We start from the raw sequence: 15440 nt of genomic DNA on the forward strand, positions 1-15440 counted from the left end.
ATATATGCATTTTTCTTTTTTTCGGTAATTTCTTAGAGCACCCCTTTAACCAAGCACATGTCTGGCCATGCATGCTTATTAATACACAACAGAAGAAAAAACAACCCCAAAAATACAGTAAAAAATGATATCAAGAAACAGGAAATGAGAATGCAAAAAACCCTGAATGCAGATAAGAAGTGGATTTAACCGAGGGAACAGAGAAAAAGGACTAAAACAAATGGGTACATATACATTTAAGGTCCACGTGCAATAAATTCTGAGCTGAAGTAGACAAAAAAGGGAAATTTGTAAGGACCGTGCTCCTCCACCCTTATTTTGCAATGAAAGGCTTCCCATATTTGCAATAGTCCCTTGGTTTTCCACACTACTACACAAGGGTTAAACATGCTACAAGTATATTCTTAAAGCACAATGCACTCTGTCAGTATAATATATAAAAATAGGGGGCCGGTGGGATTTAAGGTTAGCTTACAGGTTCAGCATCTCAAACATAAATAAATGTTAAATACAACTTTACATGTATAAAAGGAGGCACATGGGTGTCAAGGTAACTTCTCCCTTGAGGACCTGGTGGTTGATTTCCATGCCGTTTGGCTGTAAACCAAGGGCTTCCCACTTGTAGCCCTCCAGCTGTTGTGAAACTACAACTCTCAGAGGTGCGGGCTGGCGGGGCACGTTGGTGGTTGTAGTTTGGAAACAGCTGGAGAGGCGCAGGTTGGAGATCCCTGCTGTAAACTATTAAACATACCACAGCACGACAGTTCCTTACTACCATCAGCTGGGAATATCACTGTAAGGCAAGGTAAGGTTATCACACTGGGGGAGATTTACTGAATATCATAAGCAGTCGATTTATTATGTAAATCATCCAAATGTATAAAATTCATGACACTATTAAATGAGGATGTCCCAAGTTATATACGATTACCAGATTCCCCTTGCATTTAGTCACCATGTACTCCTAATGTGTGTAGTACCCCTATCCTTAGTTAGTACCAAACAAAACTCTTCTGAACAGTAATCCTTTATATAATTGTCTTCGAAGGGTTATCATAAATGGCATACAGCGAGGTTTGACAAAAAAAATAAATCCTGCCATCATGGCCAAATTACCAGCGGGTGACCATAGAAGGGACGAACGATGTGTAGAGTATCACGGCTTAGCTTCTCAAACTCAACTATTGTAATTGGAGAACTACAGTGTCTTTTGGCCACACCTAAGGTTTTCTTAAGTAAGCTCTTACACCAGTTTGGCCTCTGCTCTGAGAATGACCTATTACAACATGACCAGTGTATGGAAATAAGGTCAAATCATAAAGATGGAAAGTGACATAAAACAACTAACTATGAATCCTATGTTGTAATGTTAAAACCTAGTTCCACTGAATGTTTAGAGTTGACTGCACACAATTCCAATATCCTTCCCCTCAAGAGGGTCTATGAAGCAGAGATATGTGCAGTTATCAGGGTGAGAACACTTAAGGTGGGTTTAGACGCTCCGATGTACAGCCGATTGTTGGGAAGGACACATTGCATCCTAACAGTCAGCTGCTCATTCAGTGAAGGCAGCGATCACCTCCACAGTATGAGGACAGGGGATGGCTATTGAGATCGTACGTCCTCATGCAGCTGCAGTGTTTCTGGGCGGTAGTTCGCAGTTTAGACTGCACGATCTGCTGCCCAGAAACAACAATTGATGTGCCTGCACGATCGACAGGATCATCCGATGAACGAGCGTTTCACACATTCATCGGGTGATCCGCAGCACATTTAGACTGGCAGATTGTTGGGAACTAGCGTTTGCAGGAACGTTCGTTCCCAATAATCTGGCAGTATAAATACACCTTTAGGCTACCTGCACAAGTTGCGGATTACGCCGTTTTTCTGCGCCATCAAAGTGTATGAGATTAGAGAAATCTCATGCACACTTTCTGCATGGAAGTTAGTGTGGAATTTCTGCAAGAGAGCCCCCACCCGTGTACAGGTAGCCTTGTGGTGGTGCCACATGTCGTGGCCGTGCTGTGGTTTTGGTGCAGCAAAAAATGTGCCTAATAAACGCATGCAGTTTTTTCAATGACATACCTGCATTTATGGTGTGTTTTCTACCAACAAAGAGAAAACACACAGCAGACTTAAATCCCCTTAAAGGGGGTTGTCCGCTTTATTTATACTGATGGCCTATCGGCATGGGTTGAGACCCGGAACCCCTGCCAACCAGCTGTTTGAAGAGAAGGACGCGTTCGCACTGCCTTCCCTTCATTGTTTACCTGCTCGCTGTCGCAAAAGCAGCGGTGAGCAATGTAATTACACCTGAGCCGTCCCATTCTAGCGTTTGAGGGAACAGCCTGCCTCATTAACTATAATGGGGACTACCGGAGATCCAGCCGCATTCAGGCAAATATACTGAGAATCGGCACGCAGCAGTTTTTCTTCTAGCCAATTTTCAGCGTGTTTGCCGGGTTGCAGCCGGATCTCCGCCGGTCCCCATTATCGTTAATGGGGCAGAACGGAGACTTACAAACTTCCGGCAATGCCAGAATGCACAGTGATCTGGCAGGCTGTTACCTGTCGCTTCTCAAGCGTTAGTGTGAAACTAGCCTAATTAAAGGGAACCTGTCATCACCTTTATGCTGTCCATACTAACGGCAGCATAAAGTAGAGACAGGCGAGATGATTTCAGCGGTCTGTCATTTATAAGTTAAAAGTAAGTGGTTGCCGAGAACCAACATCATAATCATTGCAGACTGGGCCTGTAAAAGAGTCCCGGCCACCTGAGAAGAGTCCTGGTTATCCATGAATTCCTGCACCTGCTGATGACTGACCGGCTTCTACCTAGTTTTCTCCCTTTCTCTCTAGGAGAGAACTGCCAACCATCAGCAGATAGGTGAGAGAGCAGGAGATAATAACCAGGACTCTTCTCAGGTAGATTTGACTCTTGTCAAGGCCTGGGCTGCAATGATTATGATGCTGGTTCTCGGCATCCACCTACATTTAGCTCATGAGTGACACACGGCTGAGATCAGCATTTCTGTCACTATTTAATGCCTCTCTCAGTGAGGTCACCATAAAGTTGATGACGGGTTCCCTTTCAGTTTTGCTGTGTGTTTTCCCTCTGCTGGAAGTAAATGCTCCATACATGCAGGTATGTTATTGCAAAAACTGCAGACGTTTATTTAGTGCACTTTATGCTGCACCAAAAATCCACCGCAACATGTGGCAGCACCATTAATAATAGTCAATAATAAAGTGCGGTCACACCTGATTTTTCTGACTTTCAGTGAAGTTCGGCTTTACATCCACTGGGCTCCAGCAATTAATAAAGGATGTAAGTATACCATTATTCTTCTATTCTATTCTTAATAAATGTCTAAGCCTGGCAGCAAATTTTACTTTTTTTTTCACAAATGCAGACCACATTACAGTGTATATGTTGACTTTCAAACATAATTTTACCATTTGCATATATCGAAGCAACTTTTTAAATACTTGTACTATGTATTGCTTATTTTATACCGGTCCTGAGTTACAGCCTGTATAATAGTCTAGAACTGCATTCATAATTCTGCAGGATTTAGAGCTGAAATTTCCTATCATGCCTTGTCCGGACAGACCTTGTTTTGGCGATTTGCATTCTGATACTGTACTGTAATCTAATGTGCGAGACTACAATGTACTCAGCTAAGTTGCTAGGGATGTGCCGGTTAACAAACTTGTCATGTTGTTTTCAACAACCAGCGCAATTGCTAAGGCAGATTTGCATTATAAGTCAAGATCCACGCGTGGTGGAAAAATCTACCCCAAAATCCACCTATGTAATATGCAGATTTTGCTGCGGATTTGTGGAAGACATCACCCTTTGGCATTGAAAAGGGTGAATTCTGCTTTAAAAATATACGGCAGAAATTGACATGATGCGGATTTAAAAATCTGCAATGCAGTACAATTTCTGCCCAGAAAATTTCCGCAGCAGTGAGTGAGATGTGTTCAAATATTGTACTCTGCTGTACATTTTCCATCCACAAATCCAGGCATAAAATCTGCAGCATTTCTGTCCTGTGTGGACATACCCTTAGCAATTTGCGGTCCCCAGTGCACGGGCAACATCCATGCGGCTGCCGCAGACGGGTCCAAACTAATTCAACTTGAATGGGTTCATGATCCGCCCGCACCGCAAAAAAAAGATCAAGTTCTATTTTTTACAATCCGTTCCGCACTGTACCTTCCGGATTGTGGAGCCATTCAAGTGAATGGGTCCGGGTCTGTGATGCAGTGTGCACACGGCCAGTGCCCATATATTGCGGACCTGCTGTTTGCGGCCGTGTGCATGAGGCTTTATACAAGATTTACCGGTAACTCAGGACCAGCAGAAGATAAGCAATGTAATATGTTTACAATGGCGTTCAAGTTCTCTATGCAAACAAATTCACTACATTAAATCGTAAAATCATGTTCAAGCACAGACACACTATATGGCTAAAGGTCCTATGGCATGCCTTTAAGATCCCTTTACACAGGACGATTGTCGGGAACAAATGTGCTCACAAACGCTCGTTCCCGACAACCTGCCCGTAAAAAAGTGCCGCCAATGTCCAATGTCATTAGGTGAAAAGACCGTTAATTCAGACACCTAAGGGCATATGCACACGACTGTGTGCTGGCCGTTCCATGCATTGGGACCGCAATTTGCAGTCCCCAATGCACGGCAACATCCGTGCAGCTACCACAGACAGACCCAGACCCATTCAACTTGCATGCACTACTTTTTTGCGTTGTGGAGGCACGTACAGTAAACCCACCGTAGTGCTTACGTTTCGTGCCTCCATTCCGCATCTCGTGGATTGCAGACCCATTGAAGTAAATGGGTCCGCGATCCGTGATGCCCACGGCCGGTGCCCGTGTATTGCGGACCCACAATATGGTCACGGCCGTGTGCATGAGCCCTAAGGGTCACTGGTTTTGGGCAGAAGATTGTGCTACAATCAACAAATCTATACGTGGACAAACGATCACAGGAGCAATCCCCCATTACAACAAGGTGGTGAGGATTGCTGACGAGCAGGCAATTATCGGGAACTAAGGCATTTGCTCCTGATAATTGCCTGCTCAGTCAACCTGTGTAAATGGGCCTTCAAATAAATTGAACTGATCTTGTGTACGTGGTCGAAGACAGGTATGAGTACATGTAGCCATTTAATATAGAATTAAAGTTATAACGTACCACAGGAAGAAGAGAAGTGCTTACTATAGCTGTAGAAGAATTTTAACTTATCTCCCTGGAGTTCATTCAACGAGAGAGCGTTCTCTGACTCGAACTCACTGTAATATTTCAAAATGAAATTAGTCTAAACTGTAAATAAGGTCATGAGGAATAATGCAGTGTTCTTGTGATTATTATTATTTTTTTTGTTCTATAAAACACTAAATCACTTTATACTCTAGTTTCTAGCATTCTTCATACACCTGCCTGTGGCTTCCTGAAAATCTGCATTCACAGGTCGGATGACTTGATACCTTAGTGGCCAGTCCTGTTAAGGTTGTAGAATTGGCAGCACCATAGTTGTGGGTCATTCCATCCAAGACTAAAGGCATTATTTTCACTACCTACAAAATTAATAATTACAGAAAAATTATATACAAAAAATTGTCATTAGAAAAATGTTGCACTCTGTTCCAATTTTGTAGTGTTTAGATACCCTAGAAATGTGATCATGAAAGTGGGACAGGTGTTCATATACAGATATACATAGAGTGGTATGTAAAACTGCCTTTAGGCACTTTTGTAAAATTTTAAGGAGAACCTACAATTCTACATATAGTTCTGTTTAAAAGCCCCTTTTGTGCATTTGTCATAAAAAAAACCCAGATATATATCGGAGGTTATGATTGGAGGGGCTCAGATGTGGAGACACCCACTAGAATGAGGGGTTTGCTGTGCTCTGGCAACTCCCATTGGCTCTCCTTAGAAAACTATGTCTCTATGACATCAAACTTTTTTTTTTTTTTACTTTTATGACAATGATCCTTAAACGTGGAGAAACTTTTATTCCTTGGAACGTGTTCCCACAGCAACATTTTTCTCATATTATTATGATTAATTTGTTATCTGTACTAAAAAGATTAAAGCTGGATAATGATTGATTTCTATAAGGTCCTATGTCCCTATGAACACTGCGTAGCCGAAACGTGGTGGCAGGAAGTGTTGTTGTGGGGGCGTGACCACTGTGGGGACATAGTAACTTCAGACTCTGATAACCCAGAACAGGAAAAGTATTAGATTTAAGCACATTTTTTTCCATACTTAATAATAAAATTTTCTTTTATACAGATCTCCCTGGAGCTGTCATTTAACTATAAATCATTAACAGCCGTCTACCGCTGTCCTCAAATGTTGAAATATTTTATTAGTGGTTTGGAAATTCTCAAAAGAACGGAGCCGTTTTTTCGGATTGCTCAAAGATCGGCCAAAAATATTTCCAGCATTCTCTAATTTTACTTCTGGTACTGGTTGGGAGAACATGACCTATGTGTGAAAGGGAGGAATAATCGCCGCTGATTTGCTTGCTAAAAAGGCAGAATAATTGGTGTAGCACAATCCCTGGAGGCAGACACCTTCTTCTGGAAACAGGCAGCTACGATCTGTTTTATATTTAGCAGAATCCGGACTGAAAAAGGTGAGGATGGTGCAACTTGCCTGTAACAGAAATCAAAGTCAAAGCAATGTACGATATATGTGCGGTCAGGTGGGTAAGCTTGTCCTTTCCCATATATATATATATGTATATAACCAGTCCTCCCATTTGCATTCTAGTGATACAACATTAGATGACCCGCCGATTATTATATTACATTCCCTGGTTGAAATGTTCAGCCTTAATATAAAAAAAATTTAAAATAAAAAATATTCCAAAATGCAGGTATCCCGTGAAATGAAAATTTGAGGCCTAACACACATATCCAGCACATATATGAACGTGTGTAAGAGTTTGTTCTTGTTGCGGCAATCTTTACAGTATATATTCTGCCTGTTTGGACAGAAACTACTCCATATCCCATGGGTCCGGTCAGTGGCGTCAGCCCAGCTGTTTTGTGCTCCACCATACGAATAAAAGTGCGCCTCCTGTCATCAGGCCGCCCCACAACAAGTTGTAGAGGATGCTCATAGGCTGCAAATAAGAACAAAACAAACAAATTATTGTACATATATACTAGTGATATCCTTATGTTTTATTTATACATTTGCAACACAATAAATGAAAAAAAAAAAAACAATTCATATTTATAATATACAAATCCAGACAAGTTTAAAATCAGTAAAGTCATATAGTATGTGCCACAAGGACAGACCCATATAACTTACAATATACAGTACAGACCAAAAGTTTGGACACACCTTCTCATTCAAAGAGTTTTCTTTATTTTCATGACTATGAAAATTGTAGATTCACACTGAAGGCATCAAAACTATGAATGAACACATGTGGAATTATATACATAACAAACAAGTGTGAAACAACTGAAAATATGTCATATTCTAGGTTCTTCAAAGTAGCCACCTTTTGCTTTGATTACTGCTTTGCACACTCTTGGCATTCTCTTGATGAGCTTCAAGAGGTAGTCCCCTGAAATGGTTTTCACTTCACAGGTGTGCCCTGTCAGGTTTAATAAGTGGGATTTCTTGCCTTATAAATGGGGTTGGGACCATCAGTTGCGTTGAGGAGAAGTCAGGTGGATACACAGCTGATAGTCCTACTGAATAGACTGTTAGAATTTGTATTATGGCAAGAAAAAAGCAGCTAAGTAAAGAAAAACGAGTGGCCATCATTGTTTTAAGAAATGAAGGTAAGTCAGTCAGCCGAAAAATTGGGAAAACTTTGAAAGTAAGGGCTATTTGACCATGAAGAAGAGTGGTGGGGTGCTGCGCCAGATGATCTGGCCTCCACAGTCACCGGACCTGAACCCAATCGAGATGGTTTGGGTTGAGCTGGACCGCAGAGGGAAGGCAAAAGGGCCAACAAGTGCTCTGCATCTCTGGGAACTCCTTCAAGACTGTTGGAGGACCATTTCAGGGGACTACCTCTTGAAGCTCATCAAGAGAATGCCAAGAGTGTGCAAAGCAGTAATCAAAGCAAAAGGTGGCTACTTTGAAGAACCTAGAATATGACATATTTTCAGTTGTTTCACACTTGTTTGTTATGTATATAATTCCACATGTGTTAATTCATAGTTTTGATGCCTTCATAGTCATGAAAATAAAGAAAACTCTTTGAATGAGAAGGTGTGTCCAAACTTTTGGTCTGTACTGTATATAAGCAGCATGTATGCCATTGCCTCTAGTCTACTCTAAACTCACATCTATAAATGCTCCAATTTTTTGCCCAAAAAAAACCTGTCCTAGACTTAGCATAGGTCATCAATATCAGATGGACGAGGGTCTTGGTACCTGCACCCATCAGCCGTTTGAAGGGCAGGCCTCAATTTTTTTTTTTATTTTTTTTTACATCGGTCCTGGACAATGTTCATCTTGCGCGCTCCATACTTTTACCAAGAATATCAGTTTTTAAAAAAGCTGTAAAATCCAAAGAATGTTCTTTATCAGGAAGAATATCACAGTATATACCTAAATGTAGATTATTGTACACAGGTTTTCATGGATTGGATAATATCATTATAAGCCATGCTTGGTTTCATGAGAAATGCTGACCTTCTGGCCACCATAGATAATCATCTATGCGTCTTAAACGCTACAATGAGGGGGAATGTTTTACTTCTCCTATATCCTAGTAATGGCTCACTAGATATTCCATTATATTCCAAAATTTAACTCAGAACAGTAATTTCTTCCAAGTAATTTATCCCAAATGCATCCCCTATGTATGCAAAACTATTTTTCTTAAAAGGGTTGTCCAATTTTATTTCATTTTTAAACTCCCCACCCAGTGTGACCTGCTCGGTTCTGTGGGTCTTGAGCTGTCTTCACTGCACTGCACTTCCAGTCCCTGGAATCATGTATGCTGCTGCAGCCAATGACTGACCTCAGCAGTGACCAAGTGGCATGTGACCCAACAGTGATGTGCTGCTTACAGACTTGTCACTGCTGAGGCCAGTCATTGGCTGCAGTGGCCCACTTCCGCACAGAAAGTTTACATGCGAGGACTAGAAGTGTTGGGAAGACTGCCCGGGATCCATAAAGTAAGAATATTTCCTTTTTACAGATCCTGCTGGGTTGGTAGAGAAATGTAGGGGTGCTCCACTGTCTAACTCCTTCAACAATAACATATTGGTCCCCAACACGAGTTGTGCACCGTGAGAACAACTGATAATGGCAGAAGCGCTCCTTTACGGAGAGAGACCAGGCCGCTGAACCTTCCTGCCGGAACCATCCATCAGGAGCCGGAACAAATCGAAGAGGAAACTTAAGCTTAAAGGGGTCGTCTCACTTCAGCAAGTAGCATTTATCATGTAGAGAAAGTTAATACAAGGCACTTACTAATGCATTGTGATTGGCCATGTTGCTTTCATTTGTGGCTGGATACATTTTTCTATCACATTATACATTGCGCGTTTCCATGGTTACGACCACCCTGCAATCCAGCAAATACAGGGAGTGCAGAATTATTAGGCAAGTTGTATTTTTGAGGATTAATTTTATTATTGAACAACAACCATGTTCTCAATGAACCCAAAAAACTCATTAATATCAAAGCTGAATATTTTTGGAAGTAGTTTTTAGTTTTAGCTATTTTAGGGGGATATCTGTGTGTGCAGGTGACTATTACTGTGCATAATTATTAGGCAACTTAACAAAAAACAAATATATACCCATTTCAATTATTTATTTTTACCAGTGAAACCAATATAACATCTCAACATTCACAAATATACATTTCTGACATTCAAAAACAAAACAAAAACAAATCAGTGACCAATATAGCCACCTTTCTTTGCAAGGACACTCAAAAGCCTGCCATCCATGGATTCTGTCAGTGTTTTGATCTGTTCACCATCAACATTGCGTGCAGCAGCAACCACAGCCTCCCAGACACTGTTCAGAGAGGTGTACTGTTTTCCCTCCTTGTAAATCTCACATTTGATGATGGACCACAGGTTCTCAATGGGGTTCAGATCAGGTGAACAAGGAGGCCATGTCATTAGATTTTCTTCTTTTATACCCTTTCTTGCCAGCCACGCTGTGGAGTACTTGGACGCGTGTGATGGAGCATTGTCCTGCATGAAAATCATGTTTTTCTTGAAGGATGCAGACTTCTTCCTGTACCACTGCTTGAAGAAAGTGTCTTCCAGAAACTGGCAGTAGGACTGGGAGTTGAGCTTGACTCCATCCTCAACCCGAAAAGGCCCCACAAGCTCATCTTTGATGATACCAGCCCAAACCAGTACTCCACCTCCACCCTGCTGGCGTCTGAGTCGGACTGGAGCTCTCTGCCCTTTACCAATCCAGCCACGGGCCCATCCTTCTGGCCCATCAAGACTCACTCTCATTTCATCAGTCCATAAAACCTTAGAAAAATCAGTCTTGAGATATTTTTTGGCCCAGTCTTGACGTTTCAGCTTGTGTGTCTTGTTCAGTGGTGGTCGTCTTTCAGCCTTTCTTACCTTGGCCATGTCTGTGAGTATTGCACACCTTGTGCTTTTGGGCACTCCAGTGATGTTGCAGCTCTGAAATATGGCCAAACTGGTGGCAAGTGGCATCTTGGCAGCTGCACGCTTGACTTTTCTCAGTTCATGGGCAGTTATTTTGCGCCTTGGTTTTTCCACACGCTTCTTGCGACCCTGTTGACTATTTTGAATGAAACGCTTGATTGTTCGATGATCACGCTTCAGAAGCTTTGCAATTTTAAGAGTGCTGCATCCCTCTGCAAGATATCTCACTATTTTTGACTTTTCTGAGCCTGTCAAGTCCTTCTTTTGACCCATTTTGCCAAAGGAAAGGAAGTTGCCTAATAATTATGCACACCTAATATAGGGTGTTGATGTCATTAGACCACACCCCTTCTCATTACAGAGATGCACATCACCTAATATGCTTAATTGGTAGTAGCCTATACAGCTTGGAGTAAGACAACATGCATAAAGAGGATGATGTGGTCAAAATACTCATTTGCCTAATAATTCTGTACACAGTGTAGGGCTGTGCTTGCACACTATAGGAAAAAGCGCTGGCCTCTTTGGCGGCGGGGACCATGGGAGCACACATAGGCTGGTGCTTTTTTTTCTATAGTGTGCAATGACGGCCACCGCTGATGGATTACAGGGTGTTCGTAACCATGGAAACAAGCAGGAAGCAATATGGACAATCGCAATACATTAGTAAGTGCCTTGTATTAACTTTCTCTACATTCATTGCAGAAGTGAGAGAATCCCTTTAACCTGAGGAAGGCGGTAGTACGCAGGTGAAAAGCTATTGCTATTTCATTTCTCTATGTTTAATGTTTCTTTTATCAATAAACAGCATTTTATAAAATACCAGTGCAGCATCCGGAGCTTCTCGTTTTTTTATACTTTCCTCTTCCGATGCTGGGTTGGTGGGGGGACTTAAAGACTGTGGTAAATGCCTTTAAAGATCTTTATATTTGGCTATAAGTTGCCAAACAGGAGGGCTGCACATGAAGGCCCCCTCTTCTATTAGCTGAGTACTAGATTTACTAAACACTGATCCAGCACATTCAGTCCAGTACATGAAGTCTTCCCTTCCAATTTACCAGTCAATGACTTTTAAGGAGAGATCAGCATTCCTTCTGCTCCAGAGAACATCAGTGACTAATACAAATAAAATGCACTAAATAAAAATAACCAGAATCAGAAACTCAGTGCTGCTTAAGTGGCGTCCAGTGACCTCACTTTCTATGTGCAACAGAGGGATAACGGGAGTACGGTTTGCAGAGGAATGGTAAGTCATGCAATGCATCTCATGGGAATGGACCGAGTAACCGATGGGTGTGTGATCAGTGATGCAGCCGCTGCGTTCTGTTTTTCATTATATGTATAGCTGAAATGTGTCATAGACAAACAATGAGCGTAGTGCGTGCTAACCCTGAAGTACAAATGAGCTAAAATCACTAGATGCGGCCCTGGTTAAAAGACATAAGGGCCAATAAACAGTGTCAGAGTTTATATAGGCCCTTTATCATTTCCCAGACATACAGTTGCAAGAAAAAGTATGTGAACCCTTTGGAATAATATGTATTTCTGCACAAATTGGTCATAAAATGTGATCTGATCTACATCTAAGTCACAACAATAGACAATCACAGTCTGCTTAAACTAATAACACACAAAGAATTAAATGTTACCATGTTTTATTGAACACCCCATGTAAGCATTCACAGTGCAGGTGGAAAAGGTATGTGAACCCTTGGATTTAATAACTGGTTGAACCTCCTTTGGCAGCAATAACTTCAACCAAACGTTTCCTGTAGTTGCAGATCAGACGTGCACAACGGTCAGGAGCAGGGTGGATAAAAATCTGCCTGATGCGCCCGTGTGGACTTCTCCATTTGGCTTCTTACAGCGAAGTGCGCATGCGCCGGCACTTCGCTCAACCCCTGTATGCGCGAGATCTTACAGCAGAAGGAGGGGGGAGGGAGGGAGAGCGAGAGGCGGCACAGAGGATTATGAGGCGGCGCAGAGGTCCGGAAAGGCGGCGCTGGGCACGAACGGCGGTGGGTGCGGCGGGCATCTTGCACCCATTAACATCCCCTTGGGCACCTTATTTGTTTGACTGACAGGTTAGTAAAAGCTGTTTTTTAGCTAAATAAGCCCACAGATGACATTTATAAGCCCACATTAGGAATCGTGAAGACGCCCTGAACATCAGCATATGTTTAGCTGACAGGGGTCAAACCTGGTGACAGAATCCCTTTAAGTGCGGAGGAAGAGGAGTTAGCTATGACATGGGTATCCAGCAATCATCCATCTGTAATGCCAACTATAATGAACTTCAAAGCCAAGGGGGAACCATTCAAGAAATATATGTTTGCTGAAGATATTTTAAAGAAAGTCACACCAGTGAACTGGTGGAAGTCACTTAAGCACTTGGATTTAGAGACTGTTCAAGTAATGATTTCACTTTTAACAGCAGTAGCTTCTTCTGCGGGCGTTGAAAGAATATTCTCTTCCTTTGGACTCGTTCATTCTAAATTGAGAAATCGTTTGGGTCCCGATAAAGCAGGAAAGCTTGTTTTTCTTTTCCAGATTATGAACAAAGAAGAAGATGAAGATGACGAGTGAGCTACAGAGGACATTATTAAGCTTTTCTTGTGTAGGCTGGGCTGACAGTCTAAGTTTCTTAAAATATATATATTTTCTTTAGCCAAATTAGTTAACAAACATGGATGTTTAAGCAAAGAACATGTTGTAATGTTATTGTTTCAGTTGAATAAATCCTATTTAAATTGTTATTATTAAGGTAATGATTATTTTCTCCTTCCTAAGTACAACAGAAAAATTGTCCAAATATGAATCTTTATGTAAAAAACTATGATTTAAATCAAGCCTTACTGACTAGTGATTTAAATTGTGATTTAAATCGGTTTGATTTAAATCAAATCCACCCTGGTCAGGAGTAATTCTTGACCATTCCCCTTTACAGAACTGTTTCAGTTCAGCAATATTCTTGGGATGTCTGGTGTGAATCGCTTTCTTGAGGTCATGCCACAGCATCTCAATGGGGTTGAGGTCAGGACTCTGACTGGGCCACTCCAGAAGGTGTATGTTCTTCTGTTTAAGCCATTCTGTTGTTGATTTACTTCTATGCTTTGGGTCGTTGTCCTGTTGCAACACCCATCTTCTGTTGAGCTTCAGCTGGTGGACAGATGGCCTTAAGTTCTCCTGCAAAATGTCTTGATAAACTTGGGAATTCATTTTTCCTTCGATGATAGCAATCCGTCCAGGCCCTGACGCAGCAAAGCAGCCCCAAACCATGATGCCCCCACCACCATACTTCACAGTTGGGATGAGGTTTTGATGTTGTTGTGCTGTGCCTCTTTTTCTCCACACATAGTGTTGTGTGTTTCTTCCAAACAACTCAACTTTGGTTTCATCTGTCCACAGAATATTTTGCCAGTACTGCTGTGGAACATCCAGGTGCTCTTGTGCAAATTGTAAACGTGCAGCAATGTTTTCTTGGACAGCAGTGGCTTCCTCTGTGGTATCCTCCCATGAAATCCATTCTTGTTTAGTGTTTTATATATCGTAGATTCGCTAACAGGGATGTTAGCATATGCCAGAGACTTCTGTAAGTCTTTAGCTGACACTCTAGGATTCTTCTTCACCTCATTGAGCAGTCTGCGCTGTGCTCTTGCAGTCATCTTTACAGGACGGCCACTCCTAGGGAGAGTAGCAGCAGTGCTGAACTTTCTCCATTTATAGACAATTTGTCTTACCGTGGACTGATGAACAGCAAGGCTTTTGGAGATACTTTTATAACCCTTTCCAGCTTTATGCAAGTCAACAATTCCTAATCGTTGGTCTTCTGAGAGCTCTTTTGTTTGAGGCATGATTCACATCAGGCAATGCTTCTTGTGAAAAGCAAACCCAGAACTGGTGTGTGTGTTTTTATAAGGCAGGGCAGCTGTAACCAACACCTCCAATCTCATCTCATTGATTGGACTCCAGTTGGCTGACACCTCACTCCAATTAGCTCTTGGAGATGTCATTAGTCTAGGGGTTCACATACTTTTTCCACCTGCACTGTGAATGTTTACATGGTGTGTTCAATAAAAACATGGTAACATTTATTTCTTTGTGTGTTATTAGTTTAAGCAGACTGTGATTGTCTATTGTTGTGACTTCGATGAAGATCAGATCACATTTTATGACCAATTTGTGCAGAAATCCATATCATTCCAAAGGGTTCTCATACTTTTTCTTGCAACTGTATACCACTGTATTCTCTTATATCACCAATAGGCTCCCATGTTTAAAAATCAAATATAGAATAGCACAGTCGACTCTGCTCCTCTGTGCAGCTGATAAAAAGGTATGCAAACACAATGTTAGTAGACCCTAATACACAATAAAGAGAAACGTTTCTTTGGTTGAAATTTGCTCCATGATGTACGATTTTGTCAACGGTCGTGTGCATGAGGCCTAATGGAGAGTGATCGCACATGGATGGCCACTGGAGAATGATTGGGGCCCCAACTGCCAGGTCTCCAGTAACCTCACTATTATAACATGCTTGATTGCGACTTTTAAAAAAACCTCTGAAGCGTATAGCCAAATTGGACACCATTTTAGACTTAGATGCTGAATAACTTGCAAATACATTGTATTTATTATCAGAGCCAAGTTCCTTAGACTTCTTTCATATACACTTTTTTAGTCTTATTAAAAAAACAAAAAAAACATATTTTTACAACTACGTGGTGGCTTGTTTTATTCTGACATTTTCGTCACACTTTTTTTTCCCTATAGAGAAG

At 41.6% G+C, this 15440-nt stretch overlaps 1 protein-coding gene across 5 annotated transcripts in view; it reads right to left on the minus strand.

The window, feature by feature from the left end:
* Nucleotides 1-4916: 4916 nt before the first annotated feature.
* LOC120977311 overlaps nt 4917-15440 on the minus strand; it is a 129111-nt gene continuing 118587 nt past the window's right edge. For all 5 annotated transcript variants that reach the window (XM_040405199.1, XM_040405196.1, XM_040405197.1 and 2 more), the window contains one exon: nt 4917-7166. In XM_040405199.1, the coding sequence (XP_040261133.1) occupies nt 7074-7166 (93 nt within the window). In that variant the 3' untranslated portion in view covers nt 4917-7073. The remainder of the gene's footprint in view (nt 7167-15440) is intronic.

Source organism: Bufo bufo, chromosome 8, assembly GCF_905171765.1.
Source record: "Bufo bufo chromosome 8, aBufBuf1.1, whole genome shotgun sequence".
Taxonomy (NCBI): Eukaryota; Metazoa; Chordata; class Amphibia; order Anura; family Bufonidae; genus Bufo; species Bufo bufo.